General features: G+C 49.1%; 1 protein-coding gene across 2 annotated transcripts; it reads right to left on the reverse strand.

Annotated features, from left to right (window-relative positions):
- Nucleotides 1–2,808: 2,808 nt before the first annotated feature.
- Nucleotides 2,809–22,086, reverse strand: LOC132579552 (glycine receptor subunit alpha-4). Of its 2 annotated transcripts, XM_060250002.1 has the most exons (10): nucleotides 21,860–22,086; nucleotides 13,203–13,336; nucleotides 12,852–12,919; nucleotides 11,602–11,825; nucleotides 11,387–11,469; nucleotides 10,706–10,846; nucleotides 10,158–10,372; nucleotides 7,792–7,941; nucleotides 4,830–4,940; nucleotides 2,809–4,023 (listed from the first exon to the last, which is right to left on the reverse strand). In XM_060250002.1, exons 1-10 carry the CDS (start codon nucleotides 21,898–21,900, stop codon nucleotides 3,730–3,732), a joined length of 1,461 nt encoding a protein of 486 aa, XP_060105985.1. In that variant the 5' UTR covers nucleotides 21,901–22,086; the 3' UTR covers nucleotides 2,809–3,729. The 2 variants fall into 2 exon arrangements, with proteins under 2 accessions (XP_060105985.1, XP_060105986.1); XM_060250003.1 differs by lacking the exon at nucleotides 4,830–4,940.
- Nucleotides 22,087–25,753: the final 3,667 nt, after the last annotated feature.

The raw sequence follows: 25,753 nt of genomic DNA on the forward strand, positions 1-25,753 counted from the left end.
CTCTCCCCTTCCTGCTGCAAGGGACTTCTCGCTTGGCACAAGCTGGCCTTCCTTTCTTTCTCGCCGCCCCACGAGTTCTGCCAGGCAGGCCTAGAGCCAAACGACTCCGCTCAGCTTTGAGGCTTTCTTCCGGGTGGCAGTGAAGGCCTCTGCACTTTAGGGGTGGAGAAGGTCAGAAGTACTGCGTAGGAGGGCGGCGGAGAGAAGCAGAGAGCAGCAAATCAGATGGAAAACGTTTCCATTCCTGAGCCCATGAAAGGCTGCCAACTGTCCGGGAATATAACGCTATGACTTGCTCCTGTGCCTTTAACAGGAAGACAATCAAAGACACAACTTCAGGGCCTGGTTTGAACTGCTTAGTTGGATAGTTTCTGATAAAACGTTGTCAGGTAAAGCCGATAGTCCCCTGTGCAAGCACCAGTCGTTTCTGACTCTGGAGTGATGTCGCATCCGGACGTTTTCACGGCAGACTTTTTATGGGGTGGCTTGCCATTGTCTTCCCCAGTCATCTACGCTTTCCCCACAGCAAGCTTGGTGCTCATTTTGCTGAACTTGGAAGGATGGAAGGCTGAGTCAACCTTGAGCTGGCTATCTAAACCCAGCTTCCGCCAGGATCGAACTCAGGTCCTGAGCAGAGAGCTTGGACTGCAATACTGCTGCAGCTTTACCCCTCTGTGCCAGTGCCATGGGGCTCCTAAACCCTTGTCAGGGGGCAGCTATTCCAGTGTCTCTGTTGCTTAGCAGCCCAGAGTCCAGCATCCTGCCTGTGCCCTCCAGTTTGTCTTTTCATTCAGTATACTTCCTTGCCTTGAAAAACACCAACAACTTTAATGAACCCCCCCCCCCAAAAAACTTTATTTGGTAGAAAGAGCAGATTTTGCTTCCCCCCCTAAAGCATTCTAAAACCCCCACCAGTATTTCCAGATGTTATACAGCTGTTTTACACATCTCACCCATTTCCAAAACAAGTCACTGCCAGCTTTCACAGAGGAAAATAACATGACAATGAATGAGGCAGAGTTTCAGGGGGTTTCCAAAGCTTTCATCCTCAAAAAAGACACACTGACAAGCAGAAACCAGCCTACCAGGATCCACATCACCAGTAAAGCAGCAAGCTAGAGACACCAAGAAGGCTGTACCCCACCCCCACCCCAGATGGAAATAGATGGCAACCTCAGGTATCAGCCACGTGGCTTCCTTTGACACTGGGAAAAGAAGGGAGTTTACTGTGTGGCCAGTGGTCACTTCTAGCATCACTAACCGGGTCATGCAGTTAAGCATCATTCCTACACTAGCAGCTCCTTATTTATTCCTGCTTCCAGACTTCTGAATTAGCACTTCAAGATCTGATCCCAACTCTTCATTATCCCAGGAAAAATCTATGAGCGGTGTGTCTGCTGGGGAGGGGTATTACAAAATCCTTTTTCTGGGCATTGGCCCTGGACTCAGAAGTGTGCACATGGTTAGGTGCCATTGGACTGTCCCTAATAAAGTATACATGGATGCAGTTCTAGACAAAATGCCATTCGCAAGCGTCATTTAATTGAACTCAATGCTCTGTATTGTTTTTGCCTGAAGTATATGTTTTCTTAGAAATCTGTTATCTGTTTTAACTTGGGTTAAAGTACAGCTCAAGGTTGCCAGCAATGAGGAAAGACTGCCCAGTGCCCTCACCTCCAGGGTGGAGGGAGGGGTCATGTTAAGAGCCCCCCTTTCTCACTTAGGTATTCCAATTTCTCCCATGCTCTCAGGACTGTTCAAAGCTGGCTGGCCAGATTGCATGTCACAGTCACATAAATCACCCAGCCCAGTCCCTTGAGAGCTTCTGAGTGCTGTTTGTAATAACAGAAGGGTTTTGTGTATGTGTGATCAAGCTTCTAAAATGTCTGGCTGGAAATCATTTTGGACATTAGAACAGAGCTGACTAAGAAAAAAAAAACACCTAGAACATTCAGGAATAGCAAAGCATGGGGGGAAATGGGAAAAATCAACAACCCCTCATTTATTGTCTTTTTTCCCCAGAGGACTCCCTTCCCCATTCCCCCAAGGGTGAAAATAATGGAAATTTGGGGAACCTCTGGGGTGGGGGGACTCCCATTAAATACTGTCTCTTTTGGCATGGGTGAAATGCTCTCTGAGGGAATATTTTTCTCAGTCAAAATTGGAAATAAGGAATTTTTTAAAATATGAGAATCTACAGGAAAAGTGACATCAGGTTGCAGCTGACATGGCAACCCCATAGGGTTTTCAAGGCAAGAGGTGGTCTGCCATTGCATGCCTCTACATCCAAATACCAACCAGGGCTAAACCTGCTTATCAGCCAAGATGTGACATCAGGTAGCATGGACTATCCAGGTCAGAGTATCTATAGTATTAGAAAACAATAACTGAAACTAATTTTGTTCCAGTGAATATGTTGTTATAATGGTTAACTCTATCAGATCTGCTACTAGTCCTAGTGTGACTGAATGAGACTGTTTTATCCAATATGCTTTCTCATTCACTACAAAATTTGTTTTCTACTTTCAACTTTTGTTTTGTCCTACCCTCCCAGATGGCAAAAACAAAGATAGATGTGCTAAGTTAGCACAGAGTGAAGCAACTCTCTCTATTATTTGGATATATATGTAAATTTTTGCTTGTAGAAAATGAAGGCATTTATACTTTCATATTTGGGCATTTCATAAATATGCCAGATAGGATAGTTTTATATTCTAACTAACTTATCAATAATGCATTTATATTGTTAAATCAGTAAAAACAAAAGTAGATTTGATAAAGAAGCTGCACATATTTCAGTTTCCCCCCAAATGTCTATTATTTTCAGGTGGGGGGGGGGTTAGAAAAATGTTTTCCCCCATGGCTTCAAAATTTCCAGAAATTTTACATCTTTGATTCATGATTAATATAGATGATTGCCCACTCTCCATCAAGCACTGCTAAAATAAATGTATATACACACACCAGTGGGATGAAGAGTTCCCATTTTTGTAGGCGCCTCTTACCCCAGTGCTGTCTGACTTGGTTAGAGACCACTGATGTAGGACACAATCTACCCATTTACTAAGGGCTTTAATAAATGCTGGGGTGGGAGGGGGTACACCAGTGCAGCTGGCATGTGGCTCTGGTGGTGGGAGGCATTGCAGGCAGAGAGGCTTTTAGGGGCACACGCCCATGCTACCAATGCAGAACTGAAGCCCAGAGCCTCCAGTATTATCCTGGAACCTTGGGAAATGTCCCTTCTTTCTCTGCGTCAGTATAATGTCCTCTAAATGATCATGCTGATTAAATACCAGTGGGTTTGTGGGTAGAAAGGTGGCTATAGTCCTGAAAAATAGGATTAGGTTGCTGAGGGCCTGCCCTGTGCTAGCCTCCCAACTCATTGTTGGGTCATGAGGAAAGCAACACAGGTCTGGAATAGAAATGTTGGTGCCTCCAGAGGTCCAGTATCATGGAGTGCTTGCGAAAGGAACTGCAGCACCTTGAGAAACACAGCAACCCCGATGGCCATGCTGGGGTGTTGGGAGATGGACAACAGCCACATCTGCACCTCTAATGCCATGCACAACTTGCCAAGGTTCTCAGCTGGCAAGAAAAAGTTCTATGTCCAAGAAAAACAAAAAGCCGGCCTTGGAGAAGCAACCAGCATCCGAACATTTCCTATAGCAACTGCCAGGTGGAATACAGTAAGCCACAGTAATTAGTTTGGACTTGAATCCTGCTAAAATCTCAGGGCATGGCTTGGTGGATGTCCTCCGAACGTAGCACTTTGTAGACCACCCAGTAGAAGATGTTGAACACCAAAAACGTGAAAGGGAAGACAGCTCGGGAGATGGTGTCAATCCTCTTGGCCCTGTCCAAGTAAAGCCTTCGGATCATCTCTCCGTCTTTCAGGAGTGAAGTTGGAGGTGGTGGGCTGTAGATCTTGGGGCTCTCTATGGCTCCTCCATCCTTCATGTGCAAGCAGTGGCCCAGGCCATAGCCCCGGAAGTAGAATCGGCTTTCACGAACAATCTCCTCTTCCTAAAGAGATGGAAGGAAGGACTCAGTAAGCACTGCTGAGATGTGGCATCTGTTGAGGCTGCCATTGAAGTGTTCCTCTGCTGGCTTTTGTCCAAATACAGCTCAGTGTAACAGAAAAGGCCAGTATATAAGTGCAGTATGGCTTGGCCAGCTGTACTGAACACATCATTCATCCTAAGCACTGTTTGGCTGTAGAGGTGCAAAGCTCATGCTCTGATCTTGAGTGCTGTTTCTTTTTGCACTTGTTGGGGAACATGGGATTGTCCCAGAGACACCAGCAGCCACCACAACAGCACAGAGGTGGTGGTGCAGGAAGGTGAGAGGGGGAAGGAATCTGTGGCTTGAGGAGTATACTTTCTGGTTGACTTTGAGTAGCCAAAGGATATCTATTCCTTTAGATGGCCACTCCAGCATGGAGGTCAGTGGGGCTGAGCTTGCTTTTAATGCTTATATCTGGTCAAAGCTAATGCCAGTTGGCATCAAATCCTGTGCCCATTGAAGCACCCTGTGATACTCAAAACACCTACATCAAACTGCCTGACCAATTTAAAAACACCATTTGGGCTGCTTATTTCTGCAACTTAGTCCTAACTTGCTCCATTCTCATTTTCTCTTCCTCCCTCTACGCTCTTTTGATTGTCAAGGGCCATTTGGTGAAACCCAGCTCCCACCCCCACCTGTGCATTTATGGGCTTGCAGGCAAAAGGGAGGGGTGAGGGAGGGTGAGGTTTGGGGTAGGGCAGGTGCACAATAAGACCCAGGTGGGAGTGAGCTGATGCAGGGGAGGAGGTGGGTTTGGTTTTTACCCTGGAGTCGGTGCTGCCGAATAGAGAGAGGGTCTCGGACGTGGACTCGCTGCTGGGCAGGGCATCCAGTTCCTGTAGGGACTCCAGGCTGGGCGTCTGGCTGGTCAGACCCTTTTAAATCCAGCAGTGAGTGCAAACAGAAACAGGACAGTGGGTGACTGAGGGCCCTGCTTGCACAGATGCACTTTGGGCTGGTTCACATATGCACACAACATTGCTAGCTGAGAGGTCTGCGCAACTTTGGACCAGCCAGAGGATGAATGGCTCCCCTGGTTTTTTTTGCAGTCTCAGGCAGGCGGCAAAACTGGGGAGCTTGACACAGTTCTAACAGGCTGTGGCTGGTGGGTGCCATTTGGCTGGGAAGCTCAGAAGTTGTGCTGACATGCTCAGTGGCTTCCCACTCAATGCTTCTGCAGAAACATTTGAGGTGATTATGCCCAGTGAGTGGTGTTAAGATGATCATGAGAGCCAATGTGGGTGTAGTAGTTAGAGTGTCAGATCAGAATCTCGAAGACCCAGGTTCAAATCTCTACTCAGCCATTGATGTTTGCTGGATGACCTTGGGCCAGTCACTCTCCCTCAGCCTAACCTACTTCACAGGGTTGGTGGAAAATTAAAACAGAGTAGAGGAGAAAAACATTGTAAGGCTCTTTACAGCCCTGTTGGGTATAAATCCATAGATTAAAAGCTGTTTATACCGAATGCTTGTGTTTGTGCGAATCAGCTCCAGCAGAGTAGGGGGATTTACTGATTAGGATTAATGACAAGCCTGATGGTATTCTGGAATCCTGCAGTCAGCCAGGCATGTTGGGATTGTTTGGGGACTGGACATGGCGTCTAGTACTCTGCATGTGGTAGCTGTTAAGAAAGCCAAAATCACAGAAGTGATGAAATCTCCTGTGCTGAGTTCCCTGTGCCTTACAGAACTCCTTGTCCCTGCCTGTCAACTGTATGCAAAGTAAGCATACATGAATCTGCTTAATCAGCTTAATTTCTTCAGGTTCCTGAACCCTGCCTTTCTTGGCACAGGATTTAATTTGTTTGGAATTTCTGACAATGCAGAGCCCACGTGGTGGTTCTAGAAGGAGATCACAAGATGCAAGGATGAGAAGGGAACAGCAGTGAGTGGGGAAAAGGGGCAGAAATGGGGAGAAGGAAGGAAGCAGCACAGTCTCCCTGACCCACTGCTGGGATGCGGCCATTGCTTACTCTCTGGAGATCAAGCCTGCCTGAATGGAAGTCACATTGTGTCCAGTGTCCTTTCCCCTGATCCTAGGTATGTGGGGTATGAAAAAGTGAGGAAAAAAGCCATTCTGCACATGCTCAGAAGCACACCTTGTTATTAAAGGCTTCACATATTCCTAGTCTACTTCTGGCACAGATTATCTCTCTGGCCACTCCTGGGGAAGCAGCTCACCTTGACTAGCACCTGCTGCCTTATTTTGCAGGAGAAGCCAACTATTGGCTCACTGGATCAGATGATGGAGTGGGGGGGGTGTGAGTGGGAACGAGGAATTGCATGTCATTTGAGGTCCTATGTTATCAATCCCTGGGTCTTTCTGTCATATGTCTCTATAGAAGATAACTACTATGAGGCACTGTGCAGCTGAGGGGCTTCTGGTGGCTTGTTCTTCTTTCTTGCCTCCTGACCACCAATCCAAATCCAGGCTGCCTTGCCCTGTTTCAGGTGAGGGTTGTTTGCTCTGTTGATGGCTCCTGAGGCACTTTTGCCCTAGGGCTATGAGCAACAGGCTGCTTTCCTTTCTCTTAATGCCTTGGGATTCAAACTGGCAGTCTTGTTCACTAGAGGGCAGCCCAGGCATCCTGATGAATTGGTGGAGGGGGAAGAGCAGCCAAAGGGAAATGCACACATGGGCCAGAGGGTGGCCTTTCCTAGAATGCTTTGCCAGTTGCCAGCCACCTCCTTCCACCTGCCCCTTTCTACCGAGATGATTGTGAAGTTGCCCCCGCCCCAATTCTGTGGATGGCACTGCTGGAGTTGAATTTCGGCCATCCGCTACCTGACACAGACTAGGACAGGCCATGAGGGCCCTTCTAACCATGTTCACCATTTGTGAGGTCTGGCTCTCTCTAGCCAGTGGTTATTCTCATCTAACTGGCAACTCGCTTCTGATTTGGGACCTTCATCCAAGGCTGAATTAACACATGTTGAGACCCTAAGCTATGTCAAGTTTAAGAAACAAAAAGTGGTAATTTTGTGGGGTTTGTTTTGTTTTGTTTTGTTTTTTTAAAAAATAGGGGTCCCTCATAATTGGAGGCCCTTCGGTGTAGTTTATTTAGGCTTTGCATAAATCCAGGGTGCCTTCAGTTGTCTGGAGGCAGATCCAGTGAGTGCCACCCTCTGCAAGTTGCCCCAGACCAGGCAGATCAGCCCATCTAGATTTGAGAGCACCAGTGCATCCCGCCTGCTTTGGGGGCTAAGCCTAGAAATCATGTTTACACCTACTGTTAGAAAGACTTATTTAGATTTTCTTGTTTACACTGAAAACCGGTTTGCATGACAGAGATGCAGGGGAAGTGAGAGCCCTTATGAAAACAAAATACCAGTGGTCACGATGGAAGTCATTTGAAATGAATGGAGGAACTTTGTGTAAAAATAGCTCTTTGCCATTTCCATAAAAGGTTGACTTTTCCACAGGGGGTGGGTGCAGCTGGCCTGTGCCTGAGGAATCTGGTGAGAAAGTGTTGGTCCAGGAAGCACAACCAGTGGCGACCAGTTTATATTAGAAGAAGCCTAATTGGCCCCACTTCTCTATATGTTGGAGGGGGCTCAGTTTTTGCACCATGGAAATGGCAGCCACTGCAACCCTTGCCTCTCCCAAAGGCCATTCTGTCTGATGGAGTGCTGGGGCAATGGCCTACGTGTCCAGCCCCTCCCACAAGAAGCCAGCCCAGAGGATGAAGGAGTGTTGATGATCTCACAGTCCCAAGTCCCACTCACCATCCGCTGCCGCCGCTGCCTTCGGCGTAGGCGCATGAACTCTTTGTGTTGGCGTGAGACAAAGTTGACTGCTGCATACTCCAGCAAGGCAGCAAAGACAAAGAGCAGGCAGACGGCCATCCAGATGTCAATTGCCTTGACATAAGAGACCTACAAGAAAGAAGCAGTATGCAGAGGTCAGCAGGCAGGAGCCCCAGAGAGCTGCAGCAACAGCTACCCTCCTGTGCCCCTCCCTCACTCCCTGAGCCCAGGTCACAACTGCACTGTCCTCCTCAGTAGCTCCCAGACCAACACGTTTCCCCTCACTGTGGATTCCTATAGGCAAACCGTAAGGCTTCTAGTGCTATCTCACTTTGAATAGGGGAGAACCAGCAATTCCCCCTTCGCAACATTGTTTGAGATGACCTTGGGGGCAAACAAGTGGTATGTTGATTCATTTCCTGGTACCCATGCTGTATAGCCGCTCAGCTAAATGCACAAGAAGAACTTTGGTTCTTACCTACCTCCCTGTGCCACAGAAAAAATGCAGGATAAAGTTGGCAGCAATTTGAAGGTGAAACAGGCCGGTATGACTGGGGGCCATTGGGAGTAGGACGGAGCTGTGCTCCTGACAGCAGAATGGCCAGAGGGCTGCCCATGAAAGGGCCTCAGCCAAGAATGCTGGCACATGCCCCTTCCCCTGGCTGCCTCCTGATCTGCATTCTTGGAACTGGAAGGAAGCTCAGATTCAGTAAGAGGTGGCAGGCAGCCTCAGGGGAAGGGACCGTCAGAACATGACTAATGCCACCCTATTCTTGCTGCCATTGGTTTCTGCTCAACAAGGCCATCTGCAAAGTGTGCTGTCTGGGAAGCAGCAAAATTTTTCTTGGGGAACTATAAATACCCCTCTAAGCAGATGGGCTGCAGATGTCAGCAAGATGGAGCTTGGCAGACCAGGGGGATCCTTCCTGGAAGGGTGAAGGCAAAATATTGAGCTTCTGCTTGGCCTGAGGCTGCTGCCAGCTCTGTTGCATTGTCCAAACTGAGCTCCTGAACAGTTCCACAAGGTTAACAAACATCTAAACTCCCTCTGTTTGCATTCCAAGAACCTGATCTAGAGTAAATTAGTATACAGTTGCATGGCTTACTTGAGGTGATTGTTGTAGGTTTACCTTACTGTGATTTCTCCCCCTAAAATTAAAGTATAAAAGGATTGTTTTTTAAATTTATTTTGCAATCCAGTCACACCAAATTATGACAACCCTGTGGTGTTTTCAAGGCAAGAGACATTCAGAGGTGGTTTGTTGTTGCCTGCCTTTGCATTGCAACCCTGGTATTCCTTGGTGGTTTCCCATACAAATACTGACAAGGGCTGACCCTGTTCGGCTTCTGAGATCTGACAAGGATAGCAGGATACTGCAAGCTAAATGTGACATTTTGCAAATATAATGCACATATGTTATAGAAAAGGCCAGGAGGTTAGTGAATGTTGACATTTACTGGTCATTATAATGTTTTTATGAGACCAGTAGAGAATCTCAGAAAACAGTCATTTCCCAGTAAGTCTGATGAACCACCAAGTGTCTCTGGCTAATAATCAAATTTCATTTCCATCATTGCTGCTAAAAGGCAACATTAAACAAGGCATACTGATTGCAATCCAAAGCAAGCGTTACATCTTGCCAATTTATCACTACATTCTGAGAATTTCCACTTTTAGTGAACCCATGCAATTCCCCCCCACACACACTAATACCCAGGGATCATTTTGTAGAAAAATAGGTGGTGGAGCTCATCTAGGGATTGTTCTGCAGCTGCACCTACTATTCAATGGACAAGGAGGTGGAACTTTCAGAAAGGTTCAGGAACTGCACTCCTCTGAGCTCCCACTGAATCCGAGGCCTGCTAATACCATAGTATGTCATAATATGAAATAAAGATTCATACACCTTTCCTTTAGTTCTTTTGCTCATGAGTGACCGTGTGCAGAAGTGTTTTATCCAGGGCTTTTTTTGGTAGCAGGAACTCCTTTGCATATTAGGCCACACACCCTTGATGTAGCCAATCCTCTCGGAGCTTACAGTACGTCCTGTACTAAGAGCCCTGTAAGCTCTTGGAGGATTGGCTACGTCAGGGGTTTGGGTCCTAATATACAATTGAGTTCCTGCTACAAACAACAGCAGGAGGGAACCATGGGATGTGTGAAGACCTGTGCTAGTGTGGCATGCCCTCCCACCCTTCTTCTGACCCAAGCAATGGGAGGGAGGGAGGGCATAAGAAGTCAGTGGCTTATGTGCAAGAGGCAGCAATGAGAATCAGAGGTTCGTTTCCTGCTTGCTGGTTGGTTTACTCTGCATAAACCCTTCCTCTGGCCCTCTGGTACTGACCTTTGGCAGAGATGCCCGAGAACCTGCACTCTGGGTAGTCATTGTTAGCACTGTGGTAATGCCGAGCCCCACGCGGGCTGGTGCAGCATCCATGTTAATCCAGAAAGAGACCCAGGAGAGAATGACAATCAGCAGACTAGGAATGTACATCTGGATCAGATAGTAGCCCATCTGTCTTTCCAGATGGAACTTCACCTCAATGCAGGTGAACTTCCCTAGAAGGAAAAAAATGAGGGCAAAATTCAGCAGCAGAGCAGATGTCGTGGAAATTGGTGCAGGGGCTTATGCTGGTCACAGTTCCAACATGCTTTATTCCTTGCTTCTGGAAGTATTCAGATCCCCACAAAGACCACAATCAGGGAACCAGGCACAGTTTTTTTAAAAATCTAGCAGGAATGAGGCTGGTTGAGGGGATGAGCTGGATGAGCTGATCACCCAACGTCTTGCCACATGCTCCAGGTCATGATGGTATGTATATGGGAGGCAGGGCTTAATTGTCTATGCTGGGGTGGTGGAGGGGCCGCGATCCTTTGATGGAGATTCGTTACCTGTGTTGTAAGATTTTGTGCAGTAGCCCAGATCTTTCTCATCCCGTAGAATAAACTGAGGGAGTGTCAAGCCCTCAGCCACCTGGACAGCTTCCTGCTCCTTCACCCACTCAAATATCAAGTCATTCATGGTATAGCCAACTGCAAGGAGAAGGGCAATGCAAATGAAAAAGGGAAGAGCCAGGCAGAATGGACCTCCCCAGTGATCCATGCAGAGGCCACCTGCTGCCTTCTCTCTGACAACATCCCTTCCATTCCCTGAACTGAACTGCCACATATGGTTCACTTCCCTCTTGGCCAAACCACAGCCACCTCCCCCCTTATTCTGCCTCCCAGCATGTTCTGTATCTTTGCGCTGCTCTTTAGCCCTCCCCTCTCCTGTCTTCCCACCACTCCAGAATATGCTTCCCAAAATAAAACCATGGTAGCATCTTGATCTATCCAACTCCTCTCCACTGAGCCTCTTCCTCTCCCACTCCTGAATAACCATCCAGGACTCACCTTGGTGTCCTTCCACTGCCATCTTATGCCCTACAGTCATTCTCCATCATTGTTGACAATCTCATTGGCTTCACTACTTTTTGCCTACCAAATGTTGGTCACTAACCCCCTCAAGTAGGGACCACACATCTTCTGCAGAGTGCCTGGAACTCTATAGATATGGTTAACAGTAGAACTCACAGCTCTCCAGTTGCATGGTGCACGTCTGTATGTCCATAGGGAAATTTTTGAGATCCATGGGACAGGAGAGGATTAGTGTCAACCTGAGGGGACAGATAAAGGAGAGAGTGTGAGTGTTCCTTATGAATGCTTGCTTTGATTTCAAGCAGCAGTGCCAGTGTGAGGCACAAAGAAAAGGCAACTTCCAAGCATAAGGGAGATTTTGCTCATCCTACCTGATGCTGTAGAGCACATTCCCATTCTTGAAGATACGCAGAAGTTTGTTGTCTGTAGTGACCTCATGGAAGTTGGCTCCCTTCTCATTGGCAAAGAATAAGTCTGGCTTCCAGATGGAGTCAAGCATGGAAGGATCAAGGTCCAATGAATCATCAGGGTACTCCCGGTAAGACAGGCGTGGGTCATTCCACTGCTGCCTTAGGAAGACGTTGACACGATAGTCCTAGAGCCCAGAGTTATGGTCACATAAGTACTTAGGGGCAACACGGCATCACACGCACACACACACACACACAGCTAGCTTAGTGGTTTCTGTAGCTGGCTCAGGGTGAGTTGCATATTCATTCCATGAGAAAGAAATAGGAATGAAATGGGAAGAACTGTGGCCAGTACTTTGGGCCTTAATCTTACTGCTCAACTTGTAAGGATGAGTATTTTCTTGACTTGGCTCTGCACTACACAGGGATACTTCCAGACTTGGCAGGGAAAGCCCAGCTTCCTAGAAGGCATGGAAATGTAAGGTTGTAGGAAACTGAGCAGAGCATTATGGGGAGTAAGAATTTGCAGGTCACAAGCAAGGAGCCCCTTCAAAGAAGAAGCTCCCCATCAATTCAGCCTCCCGTATTTATAGGTTTTTAAAATAATCTCTTACCAATAGTTTAATAAGGACACACATTCTTGGCTAACTAATTATCTTATAACTTCAAGTGCTATACAAGGTGATCTATACTTGAATATCTTCTTAAAATATATAAAAACAATTAGTTCATTCTTGCTAATTTTTTTTATCATAAGTATATTTTAAGATCACATGTTTCTGATTTGCCCTCAACTTCATCTTTGAATGATATCTGCATGTTGTTCAGGTGTACCTCTTGCTAGGAATTAATTGATCTGATAGAGAAAAGCTAACTAGATGCCCGAGACTTCTTAAGTGCGCACATATATCTGAATCAGGCCTGACCAGAGTCATCCAGAACATGATGCACAGGCCCAAAGGCTGTTGCCCCACCTTCTAGTGCCTTCTTCAAACACGACTTCCTCCTCTTAGTAGCTCCCTTGCCTGTCACACCATGCCCCTTGCTCCCCATTAGAGATATGCTCCAAAGGACAGCTGCTATCAGAACTGGGTTTGAATCTGAGAAATCCACTCACATTGCCTTCCAGACTCCCCCTCTGGAGATCTGTGGGGAGGGGACAGAAGACCCTGTAGCATTAAGGAGGAGAGAGGAAACTAGAGACATCTTACCATAGTGGTTTCTGTGACCGAACCAAAACTGTTGATGAAGATGTTGCATGTCACGTTGACGGGCGGGCCTGCAAGCCAGTGAAAATGCATATGTGAATGTCTATGGGACACTGCGTGACCAAGATGGGTAGGGGAGATCCTTCAGGGGCTTGGGTACCACTCTGCTTCCCTTTTGGCTATTTTGCCTTCCCTCATCCCCAGGGAACAGCTTGTACCCTACTGGTGGCTGGTTGGAGAAAAGATACTGGGTCAGGAGCTCCCCTGGTGGGTTTTGAAACTTCCGTACAAGGAGTCAGGTAAGAATCTGCATTCTGGGATTCTGGATCAGGTAGCCATGCTGGAAGAATTTACCTTTGAAGTTAGGTCTGATGCGAGCATCGTACCCTGATGTTCGGCCCATAAGTTTGTCCAGGAAATCAGAGGGCGACATTGGCTGGGGGATGCTCCGTGGGGCAGACTTGATTTCTCCTTTTCCTGATCCCAGTCTGGGGAGTGAAACGAGATAAGACATCAATTGGTGGATCCTCCTTCCTCAAAGCACACTTCCATTGATGTGTCACTGCCAGGTTGGGGGTGGGCTGACCTTTCACGGGATTTAAAAATGGCCCCCACAGTATGCATGGAGTGCAATGTTCCCTCTAAGCTGCAGAGTCTTGTGAGCAAAAATTCTACTCTGTGAGCTACTGGCATTAAAATTATGAGTCACTGCATAAATTAGTGTGCTCTGGAGTTATTCTTCCTGAGCTAAGACAAAAATGTGTGAGCTGGAGACTAAAAATCTGTGAGCTAGCTCATGCTAACTCAGCTTAGAGGGAACACTGATGGAGTGGTATCCCTTGAGCAGGCAAGCAAGGTACTTAGCCAGTGTTCCCTCTAAGCTGTACATGTGAGAAGCCTCTCATTAACACAGGAAGACCTGCTCAGCAGCAGTTGTGCAGGGTCTTGCACTGCCCATTGCCCCTTTTAAGACTACAGCGGTTATATTCTGCTCAAAATGTGAACTGTTTTGCTCAGTGGGGGTGTGTGTGTGTGTGTGGAATTAAAGGCAACATTGCTTAGCACCTCATTTTAACTGGTTTGCATTGTCTGCATATGCAGTGTTAGTTTGCCAGAGATCCTGCACTGTCATGCTAAGCTGAAGCAAGATGTCAGTTGTGTTGGATGTTGTATGGGTATGTTTTGTGCATGCAACTGGCATCATTCAGTTGGAGTAGGGTTGCCAACCTCCAGGTGGGGCCTAGAAATCTCCCACTTTTACAACTGATCTCTAGTTGTCAGTGATCAGCCCCCCTGGAGAAAATGGCTGCTTTGAAGGGAAGACCCTATGGCACTGCACCATGCTGAGGCCCCTCCCCTCCCCAAACCCCACCCTCTCCCAGATCCACCCCCAAAGTCTCCAGGTATTTTCCAACACAGACCTGGCAACCTTAACTTGGAGTAGGGGAACATAAGCTCACAATTATGTTTCCCAAGTGAAGAATCACCTCCTCTGCACAGAGCTCAAATGCCTTAAACATATGTCACCTGTAGCAGTTGAGATCCCTCCCCAAAGGAAGAAGGTTACACCCTGGACCAACCTTCTTATCTCCACTGCCAAGGCTGAACCTGCTTTGTAAAACCACCACCTCCCCATCTGCAGCAAAGAGCAAGTTGAGTGGCTTTCCCACTGCTCTGTGGCAACCTCTAAGAAGCATAGGATGGTGTGCATAGTCAGAATGGATTGTGGGGCAGCCAGAAGCTTCCTAATGGATATTTCTGGATCAGGGGACTGCGTCCTTCAAGGTTGGGAATTCTTGGATTAACAGAAGACAGCTGCCCTTGGGAAACAGGTTAAGGCCTTCCTGAAGCACTGAGTCTGGGGACAGCTGAAAGGGACACATGGACTGCTAAAGGAGCCCAGATTTTCGTTTGGTTTTTAAACTTCTCTGCTAGTTTGGGGCTGGTTTTGGTTTTTGCCTTTCAGGGCCTGCTCTTGCTGTTCAGAGCTTGCAGCTTTGAGGGCTCCAGGCACAGGAGCTCTGCTTGGAATTAGGGCTGTCAACTTGTTCAGCCAGGTGGTTTCAAGCAAGTAACCAATCAATAGACAGATTAAAGAAATCAGTACTACATGAAGTGCCCTCCTGCCACTGGAGCTGCCTGCCTTCTTCCTGCTCCCCTGGCCCAGGCCTTTGGAAAGCTGCCATTCCAGGAGCAGCCCTCTCCATACCTCAAGGGCATTAGCTCTTGCTACAGAACATCCAAACTCCAGGGGACTTTCTCCCCTTAGCTAGAGAACACTGCAGGAGACTCTCTGCAGCCTTGATTTTTAAAATCTGTTTGTGCTGAGTCTTGTTTTGAGGTCCTACACGTGGCCTGCATGGAAAAGACACTTTCTGAGCAGCATTTAAAAGGGGCAATGAGATGCCCTCCCTTTTCCTGCTCATCTCCTCAGCTGAAGCAAAGAGCGAATGGAGATTTTTTTTTTCAGCTGCACTGGGCCAGCAGCTACTTATGTTTTGATATCCTACCCTCTTGTTCCACAGGTTTGCTAGCTCTGAGGAGCTGAGCCTGTCTCCCCCAAAGCTAATCTGCCTCCCCATCTTTTGTAGTCCCAATGTGGGAGGTGGATGGCTCCATCTCCAGAGCAACAAAAGGATGATTCCTCTGCTGCGGATCTCCCAAGGCTCTTGTCAATTTGAATAAAACAAGCTTTGCATGAGCTGCACAAAGCCCAACTCTGTTGCCCAGGACTTCACTCCAGTTTAGGCTTGCCAGCTCATTGGAAAATACCTGGAGATTTGGGGAGTGGAGCCTGAGGAGGGTGAGGTTTGGGAAAGGGAAGGGCTTCAGTGTGGTATAATGTCAGAGTGTCCACCTTCCCTCTAAGCTGAGTTAGTGTGAGTTAGTGTGAGCTAGCTCAGAATTTTTTAGCCTCCTGCTCACACATTTTTGTCAATATCAGGAAAAATGGCCCCAGAACAAACAAATTTATGCAGTAGCTCACACCTTTAATGCCAGTAGCCTCTGAAACAGAATTTTTGCTCACTGGACTCCACAGCTTATAGGGAGCATTGCTTCCAAAGGGCCTATTTTCTCCGTTGCCTGGAGATCAGTTGTGAACCCAGGTGATCTCAAGCCACCACCTGGAGGTTGACAACTTAATTCCAGCCCCTGCACCAACTAAGGGGTGCAAAAAAAAATGGTTGCAGTCCTGAGAGTCCAAATAGTCTTTTCGACCAGAGCAAAGCACACTGTGAGGCCACAGCCCTTCTGAAAGTTCAACAAGGGAAACTGAACAGCCAGCTGCACTAAAATTCACATCCCTGTTTAAAATGTTCCTGCAATGATGGGGGGGTGGGTGGGCAGGGGCAAGGGGGAGGGAACAGGGAGGTCCCCTGGCCTTTGTGTTCTGGAGCAAAGGTATCTCTCTCCCAGGGACTGAAGAGCTGGCTCAATTTACAGGTCTTTCTTCAGCATAGGAGTAACAGGCTGTGTTTGCTTCAAAGATATTGATGTAGAGAGTCAGGTTCTAAGCAATGTAAATAAAGACACATGCAAGAAACAAAGCTTCTGAAATGGTTGTCCTGTGGCATTTATTATTCCTATCCTAAAGCAGATTCCTCATTCGTACAACAGCCCTGTGAAGTAGGCTCAGTTGAGAGAATGTGACTGGCCCAGGGTCACCAAGTGGGCTTCCATGACAGAGTGGGGATTTGAGCCTGGGTTTCCCAGGTCCTGTCCAATGGAAGACAGACATTCAAGTTCAAGGGGCTCACAAAGGCCCCTATGGAAGAAGAATTGCCACCTACAAACAGTTGATGGCCCAGAGTCATGCTGAAAGACCTTTGGAGCGTAGCTCAATCGATACCAGCCCCAATGAGCATTTCTTGTAAGGCTCTTGCTTCCTGCCACCTGAACAGCTTCAGACAGAGTCTGACACAATTCTGAGTCCCGTGGGGCTGCAAGCAGCGCAGCTCCTCAAAAACCAGGCTGACAAAAGAGCGACTAGCAGCAAATCCCAGCTCCCAAGAGCTTAGCCCTGGAGAAAAGAGAGGATGCCAGGCTCTCCCCCTCCAAGAAGAAATGCCAAGATGAGGCTCTGCTATTGCTCACGCATGCAGCAACACCGCTTCTGCAGCTAGGAGTTCACCCAATTGCTGCAATAGGAAGGTTGTGAGAACAAGGCATGTTATGGGGAGGGCAAGATGTGTAACCAGGACAATAGGTTGGGGCATGGCTGCACAGTTAGGCTGGCAGCACAGAGCCTGATACCCCCTCTCAGATTGTTGAGGCTCCTCCATCATTGCAGGAACATTTTAAACAGGGATGTGAATTTTAGTGCAGCTGGCCATTTATTTTCCCATGCTGAACTTTCAGAAGGGCTGTAGACTCACAGTGTGCTTTGCTCTGCTTGAAAAGACTATTTGGACTCTCAGGGTTGCAACTATGGGAAAGAATGATTGATCCCTTTCTCTATACCTCTGAGATGGGAACAAATGCAAATTTTTAGTTTGTACTGGAATACAGAGCACACACTCAAGAGTTTTGTTTGCACCTGTGGGCATGTGTATGTCTTTCAAGGGATGTGGATCTGGGCAATGGATTGTGGGGATCTGACTCCCTTGGACTATGTGGTGCTGGTTCCCCATACTTTGAGGAGTAAGCCTCAGAAGGGCTGTGTGAAGGGGCTTCTTTTGTTGCCTGAGGATTGCACATATGCATAGGCAAGAATTCTCCCCTCCTTTCTCAAGGCCCACAAGGCAATCTTGAAAGTGCTGTTGCTATGCCCCCTGCCCATTGTTTGGCATATCTACAGAGGCCAACTGAGTCCAAAGCCTGGACTCTAGTGTTCAGGCTCAGATGTGGGTGTATCTGAAATTTGGATGTAAGATGGGAGAGCTTCTGGAGACTTAGAACCATTTCTTCATTGGCTGCAAGGCACTGGAAGGCTTCAGGATGCACACAAATATGTATACATCGGTAGTGGAAAATTTTGCCAGTCATAGCTGGCTTATGGTGACCCCGTTGGGTTTTCAAGACAAGAGACAGAGGTGCTTTGCCATTGCAGGCCTCTGCATTGTGACCCTGGACTTTCTTGGTGATCTCCCATCCAAATACTAGTCAGAGCTGACCCTGCTTAGCTTCCAAGATCTGCCTAGCCTGGGCCACCCAGGTCAGGGTGTGTGCACCTCTAAAGGCAAACATTTTGTACAACAATCCGCATTCACTCACACTTTAACCACATGGGTAATGATTTTTGGTTTTCTGCTGAAATTTCATAAAATGTAGTAAAACCAAAAATGTATGCAGAGTCCTGCTTTATTTGACCAGTTGTCCATCTAGTTTAGCATCTTCTTGCACACAAAGCCAGTCAAGGGCAAGCAAGCAGGACATAGAGTAGTTTTGCATGACCTGTTTGCTCTACCTCTGTCACTAACACCCTTACAAACCAATCCCACACATTGTTTGCAACATCCACAAGATGTGAGCAAGCAAGACATCTTATGCTAAAGTGACATGTGTGAAGCAAAGAATGGTTTGATCAAGACTACAAGACAGAAGAAGCTATTTTGAGTTAGGAGGTAAGTTACCACAAAACCTCCAAGCAGGCCTGCTTCTGCTGGTCAGACAGACTTTAAGTGGAAACATAAGCAGAGCCCTGGTGAATCTCACCACTGGTCCATTTCGTCCAGCATTGCCTTGTACACAATGGTTAATGAGTTGGCCAGATGGCCAACTGGCAGGACATAGAATCCAAGGCCTCCCCTTGTGGTTGCCTCCTAGCAATGTTATTCAGAGAGAAACTGCTTCTGGATGTGGTTGATCCATAGCTACTCATGGACCTGTCTTCCATGAATCTGCCAAATCTCTCTTTAAAGCCATCTACGCTCATGGCCAAATCCACCTGCTGAGTTCCAGTTGTCTCACTCCCTAATTCCCAGCTATGCCCATTTCCCAAGAGAAAGAACCCTACTCATTCTCTTGTGCCCTGCACCCCCCCATGTTCCCTCTTGCTATGCACTACAGCCACATCAAATCTTCCTTCCCTTCCCATCGTGTCTCCAGAGTACAGGCTGCCTTCCTTTGCAAGCAGCCCTGAGGGTGGGGGGAGGGGGGGAAGAGGAGGAAGGAAAGCTTTCATAAGCCTCTCAGCATGTAGGAAATGAATGCTTCATCAGCTCCTTCCAGTTTCCCAGGGTGGCGGCAGTCACAGTTAGGCATTAACAGTTGCCAGGATTGCGAGTCCTGGCCCTATGGTGACCTGGGTGCAGGTGAGCTTAGAGAATACATGCAAGCAGGGGCCTTTAGTGTAATCTCAGTCTGGAAGTATTGCTTGTTGTAGCTGGCCAGTATAGTGGTGCATTTTTAAAGCCCAAATTTCTTGTAAACCAATTTGGAAAGGGCCAAAAAGATCACTGAATCAGTCCCTGGACAACCTAGCAGGGACAAAAAACTAATCCTGGCCACAGTGTGTGCTGCATGGATCTTTCACCAAAGAGACAGCACTGATAAAGCACACAGATCTGGAAGATTCATGTAAGCCAGCCAAGAGGCAGATTACAGTGGAACACAGCACAACCACTTGCTCTCACAGTAGGCAGCAATTCAGCTCAGAGGTTCACCTTGCCATTAGTTTAGCAACTTCTGATGCCCCAGACTGTGTGTGTGTGCACACGCTAGCAAGAAAGTATGCAAGGAGAAACAACCTCCAGTAGGCCAAAGCAGAGGGTTACTTTAGACATTGCACATCAGAAATGACAGATCTCCTTAGACTTTTTTTCAATGGTAGTTCCAGATGCCACAAAATGCTATGGAATTCACTTCAAATGCACACATTATTTGCAGCTTTTGAGGAAGAAATGACACACCCAAAGCCATAGGACATCAGAGATAATTTAAAAAAGGGTAATAGAGGCCAGCAGCAAGATTAGTGGAACTAGGAGGCCCTGCCAGCCCAGATGAGCTCAGAAAAGACACCATCATTGCACAAAGAGTGCAGCTTCCCAAGCAGATCCTGATGCTGCAAAATCTGTGTGGCTATTTCCCCTTTTACAAACCTCAGTTCCACACAAACCCATTACCAGTTGCAACAATGGCCTGAATAAACAATTATTAACCACTGCAACCTCACTGGTTGCTTCCACATTTAATTTCTCTGTTATTCTTTCTGTGTATATAAATCACATCCTATAGATGTCTGGGGAGTTCCCTGTACCTTCATGAGCAGGTTGAAGACAACCTGGCCTCTGTTCAAATCCTCAACCTCAGGGTGGAGGTCCCTCAAGCAGCTGTCAGGTTTCTTCCAAATCTAAAGGGGCACCAGAGAATGTCCAGCCCTTTGCAGCATCCAGAGGCACCAGAAACATTCTAGGGCTCAGGAACCCCCAAGGCATTCTGTTTACCTCAAACCATTATTCTCCCACACAAAAGGACTTCAAAGACAGACTACAAAGGGAAATGGGCTGTAATGACATTCATCAAAAAGTTTTAATACTCTCAGTCAAGTCTTAATGGGAACTTGTCATTTCCTGCTCACTATAAGTGCTCACATTTTGCATCCCCATCCTTTTACAGTTTTTCATTACTCCAGCATCTCTTCTGTAACTTCCTCTTCTATCTGTTTGATGGACTTCTATCCTGCACTCTCTAAGAACATTTGGGAGAGACTCGCAGCCATTCTGAGCCAGATGATTTTGGATTAGATCTTGTTTTGAACCAGCCTCACTCACACTGCAACAGGCCCCCCTACTCCCCACCCCATCTTCTGTTATGTATAGAAATGGCGGGATGGATTTGTCCTGCAAGGCATCTGAGGAAGGGAGCTCTGACTCAGGAAAGCTTGTGCTGGAGTAAATGGTGGCAAACTTTCAGATGCTGCCTGACTCCTGTTTCATCGTGTTGCAACAGACAAACAGGGCTGCCCCTCTGGGATCTTCAGGGACCCCCGGGCTCACAATTGGTGCCCCCTGCTGGGGCAGTGCCTGGCATGGGAGTAGGCAAAGGGCGCAGGTGGACATAGGCTACCGGAAGATCCCTGCTCTTCTAGGGCCTGGCTTGAACCATTTCTAGCCCCAACCATGGGCAATCATCAGCCAGCTCTTCAGACCCCCTTCTGCCCCCAACCCTACCCTAAACTCAGTTCTGGGCCACCAGCAAGAAGGGCCCTGGTCAAGGGGGCTTCCTTTGGGAGGGCAGGTGCGGCTCTCAAGCTGTCCAAGCTGCCCTGCTGATCCTTGCGCGCCCCTCCCCCGCGGATAAGGGCTGCTTGCCCAAAGAGAGGAGCGCTCCGACGCACCTTCCTTCAGGAGAGTCGAAGGGGCCTGGCCTAAGGCCGGGAGGAGAGGTGGGGCCTCCGCCTGGGGAGAAAAGGCTCTGCTGGCGGGGCTCGGACCTCTTCAGCCCTTGGGAGGGAGGCGAGTGTGGAGGGAAACACCCGGGGTCAACTCATCCAACCCGAGCCTGGAAACCAAGCCCGGCGCCCCTCCCCACCTCCTGCCCATCCTGAGGGGCTCCAGTCCTCTGAGGCGCTTCGCACAGAAGGCGGAGGACATTTGGCCGGGTAGTCTGGCCTCTTCTCCCACCCGCGCAGCGCCTTGAAGGGAGGGAGAAGCTGCAGCAGCTGGAATTCTTTCTCTTCTCCCCCAGGTCCAGGAGGCCCCCATCACACGCCCACCTTCAGGGCTAGGAGGAGGGCAAGAGCCCCTCTGGACAGTCCCTGAGACCCGCGAGGGGCGGGCACGGGAGATCTGGCTTTGGAGGGGGGCGGGCGGGGCCCCTTCCTTCTCCCCTCTCTTTAGCACTCTCAGGAGGGGGGACGGGGGCGGGACTGGGAGCAACCCCAGCAGGGCTGCGGGAAAGAAGAGCCTTTGGCGGCGGAGGGACGAGTCAGCGGAGTTCCTCAAGGCTCAGTCCGGACCCGGCTCCAGAAGTGGCCAACAACTCGCGATGCCTCTGAGCACGTGCAAAGCGCCCCTTCCCCCGCCCAGCCCGGCGGCGGCGCCCGGGGGACCGTGCGGTCCTTCACTCACCTGAGCAGGGCACCGACGAGGAGCAGGAGCTGCGCTCGCATCCCTCGGCCGCGCGGCGTCCCCCGCCGGCAAGGGAGGCGGCGGGCGGCTGGCGAGAGCTGTGGCTGCGCCCCAGCCCCAGGAGGCGCGCAGGCATGTCCCGCTACTCAGCGGCGCCGCCCGGCAGCAGCAGCAGCGCCGCATGGAGGAGGCGCCCCGACGGCCGAGCGACGGCCACCAGCTCCCTCCTGCCCTGCCCTGCCCGCCTGCCGCTTGGCGCCGCTCCGCTCGACAAAGACGCTCCAGCGCACAGCCCCCCTCTCTCCCCTCCAGCGGGGAGGGCGCTGCTGCTGCTGCTGCCCACGTCAAGGACAGCCCCGACGGCGCGGCGCTCCGCTGCCACCTTCGGGGCTGGGCAGTCCTGCCTGTCAGACCCGCCCGCCGCCCCCTTCCTCCGCCTGCTGCTGCTGCTGCTGAGGAGAGCTCAGCCGGGACGGCAGCTCTGCAAAGGGCAGGCGAACGCGTGCCGAGCTGGGGGCCCTTCTCTGCCGCCACCACCGGCCTCTCCTCCACTCCACCCCACAGGCCCTCCGGGCGCCGCCTCTTCCAGCTCTTCTCAAGAACCCAGACCGTGCAGTGCGGCGTAGGTCAGAGCAGCGTGCCGAGAAGAACAACGCGGGCCCTTAGTTAGGCGTCGCCTTCACTCGCATGGCAGGCTGGGCTGGGCTGGGCACGCACACCGGGCGGCTCTCCTTCTGCTCTGTGAGCAGATCCGAGAAGCCCCCCCCCCCGCGCCCCAATTCTGCCGCCCTTTTGGCTTCGATTCCCTCAGAGAGTTAAAGGGTCTCCTTGCTCACAGATGCCTGCACCCCCCCCCCCAAGATCCTCTCCGAAATGCCCACTGAAGGCCATATGCAAATATTTTGGATTCCAAAGGCCAGTCAGCCAATCAGAGAGCCAACAGGCCAGCAGTAGACAAATAGCTTGCTTACCTGAAGGTAGTGGGGTGGGCTTAACAACGGCCCGAAGAGGTTGCCTAGGGGACTCTGGTTCACCAGGAAGAAGGAGGGCCCTTCTATTGGCTCCCCTTGCCGGGCATTCCGCCCCTGGGCAAGCTTTAGCTCTGAGTCTTGTGCAGCCCCCCCTGCCCCCACTTCAGGCTGCCTTTTGGCCTCACTAGCGTCGCTCTTCTAGGGTTTTATTTAAAACGGGGAAACACTGAAGCTGAGCGTAGAGCCTCTTAATCCTGGTTAGCAGGACAGTCATCCCACAGTGTCCTAGGCAGGCTCTGCCAGTAAGTGATGGGCCACCCTGTGATAAGTAGAGTCACTGGGTGTTTTGTCAGCCCCTTGCAAAATAAGGAGCAGCTCCCTTCTTTACAAGGAAGAGAGGAATGTCTGAGTTGGTCTCAGGACCTCCCAGCCCTTCAGCAGTAGGCAAATGAAGTCCAGCAACTCCCCACCCCCCACGCAGTTAAACGATCAATATTTTGCTCTTCGAGGGAATCTGGACGAAAGTCATGGTGCCTAGTGGCCTCTGGGCTGGAGCAGGGCCTAACTCCCCTCCCCCTCCCCCTCTCCAACCTAACCTAGACTGGTATCATTGGAAATAGGTGTCGTTCTTGGGGAGGCAACGGGTCCGATTGATCCTTTTTTTGTGTGCCCTGCTGTATAGTTTCTTTTAAGGCAACGGGGATGCAACACAAGACTCAATGAATTCCTTCACATTCCTATGAAGAAATATTTCTGAAGGCAATTTTTATAAAGCCAACTGCTGATGGTGAAAGGATACCAGACTGGAAGAACTGGAATTCTTGCTGTTCAGAACTCTAGCAGAGGTTCCAATAAAGTGTGCTACTTCACTTCTATTGTCATTCATTGTGTGGGTCCCCCCCTCCAAAAAAAATAATAATTGAAGAGACTTCTGTGGATCATAGGAATGCAGAGAGACTTGGTGTGATCCCCCTTCCCAGCAAAGGCGGGATCATTTGTCCGTCAGTCTCTCTCTCAAATCAGCCAATACAGTCCAGAACACAATATATGAGAGTCGTTTTGACGAAGCAAGAATACTGTAAGCAAGCTTCTGAGGAACACCGAATTCCTCCTCAGGCAGAAGGGAAAGGCTTATTATTCTCAGTTGCAGAGTGCACAAAAGCCACAAAATACCAACCAAAACGACACAGAAGAGAGCACAAGAGTTTTCCAGTAAGGGGCGGCGGAGGGCGCATAGGAGCTTCAGGCTCCTTGTCCGCATCGGGCAGATCTGAAGATAAAAGTGGGGCGGGGGCGGGGCTGGTATTAATTTGCACCTTCAGGGAGGAAGGCGGGAGAGTGACAGCCTCCAGGAGAAAATACAGAAACAACGGAGGAAAAAGAAAATACCTCCCACACCCCTCAAAGTCTACCCTTTCCCCCCTGCACACATGTATTCCAAATATGTTTAATTCCTCAACTGAAAGAATTAGCTCCCCCGCACATTCATGATTGAAGGAGAAAAAAAGAAAAGAGAAAAAAACATCTGGAAAGAACGATGAAGGAGGGAGGAGGCCTGGAATAAGAAATGCCGCAGGGGATCTGGCTGCTTTTCACCTTAACTCCCAGGGAAAAATGCAATTGCTGTTTGTTCCCACTGCAAGGCTAAAATTAGCGGATGGCAACCGAAAAAAATCATCTGTCACTTGGGCAGTGGACACGGATGCTTCTCTGCTGGCAGCCACGGCTCAAGGTGAGAATGCTGATGGGCGAAGGGAGGCGGTGCGCCCCTCTGGCTACGTTGGTGGCAGTGTTTTGTCTGCAGAGGGGCAAAGTGGCAGCTCTGCCTTTGCAGCGCTGGCAACGAGGAAGTTGCGCTCAGTAGACATTTGCACTCCTTGGCCTCTTCTGTAACCGGGGGAAGAGGACTCCTCTAAAACGCTGAGCACCCCACAGAGCGAGGACTGGGCAGCCTGTCTCCTGCTCTGCGCTGTCCAACTGCTGAACAGGAGCTCTCCTCTACATCTCACCATCCCGCTCAGCAGCCTATTCACATGACTGCTCTGGCGTCAATTCAGTTCTGTCGCCATTGGTTTCCCGCTGTGGTAAGCTGCATATGTGCATCCATCCACCACCAAGTGCAAGGTCCAGTTATTGTGTGCCAATTCACAAAGTCACTTCTAAAGCATTTCCTGTAGTGCGAGAGGCGGGACCCTGCAGGTGGGTAGAAGGCGATGGTCACATTCAATTTGCTACAGGCTGGGAATCAAAACAGATTGGCTTTGAAACTCATGTGCTCCATGATCCTGGAAACAGGTCCTTTGAGAATCTTTCCTTCTCAGAGTATGGGCTGAAGCCAGTTCCCACCCCCAGCCCCAGAAGCTCCATCCATGTCTTCCATATCAAGTGAAAACATTACAAAGGTAGAGACCAAGATCTTATTGGTAACACAGGCTGTAGAAAAGGCATTTGTCATGTTCAGTAGACATCCATCATATATGTAAGGGCCATTCCTCTGATAGATCTTACTGTGAGGAGAATAATGATGAAGAAAAATGCCCACTGAAATTCTTGCAGACACCGCTGGGAGAAAAACAAAGATGTTACCCAAACAAGTTAAATGTGTTGTGGATGTCTCACAAGACTTGTGTTTATTTTTATCCTCTTTGAAGTACCTCTCAGGTCTTTCTTTGGAAAACTCCGCTTTTCAGGAGTTTAATTGTTCAGGAGTTTAAACTGGGTTTGATGCAAAATTTATCAAGCTGGTTTAAATATAGACATGTAGAACATCCACTGCCAAGCTCACAGCCATTCAAAATCACTGTGTTTCTATGTCATTTCAACTTTAGGAAAGTAGCATTTTGGAAAGCAGTTGACGGCAATCAGAAATTCTGGGACAACAATGCTTACTTCCTCCACTCCTGCTCACCATAGACTCAGTCTT

This window comes from Heteronotia binoei, chromosome 11 (assembly GCF_032191835.1).
Source record: "Heteronotia binoei isolate CCM8104 ecotype False Entrance Well chromosome 11, APGP_CSIRO_Hbin_v1, whole genome shotgun sequence".
Taxonomy (NCBI): domain Eukaryota; kingdom Metazoa; phylum Chordata; class Lepidosauria; order Squamata; family Gekkonidae; genus Heteronotia; species Heteronotia binoei.

Coding starts and splice junctions, on each gene's coding strand:
- LOC132579552 (XM_060250002.1), bottom strand. CDS start 21,900: ATGCGAGCGCAGCTCCTGCTCCTCGTCGGTGCCCTGCTCAG. Junction 12,920..13,202: donor CATCAGACCTAACTTCAAAG/GTAAATTCTTCC, acceptor ACTGGCTTGCAG/GCCCGCCCGTCAACGTGACA. Junction 11,826..12,851: donor CGGTCACAGAAACCACTATG/GTAAGATGTCTC, acceptor TCTGGGCTCTAG/GACTATCGTGTCAACGTCTT.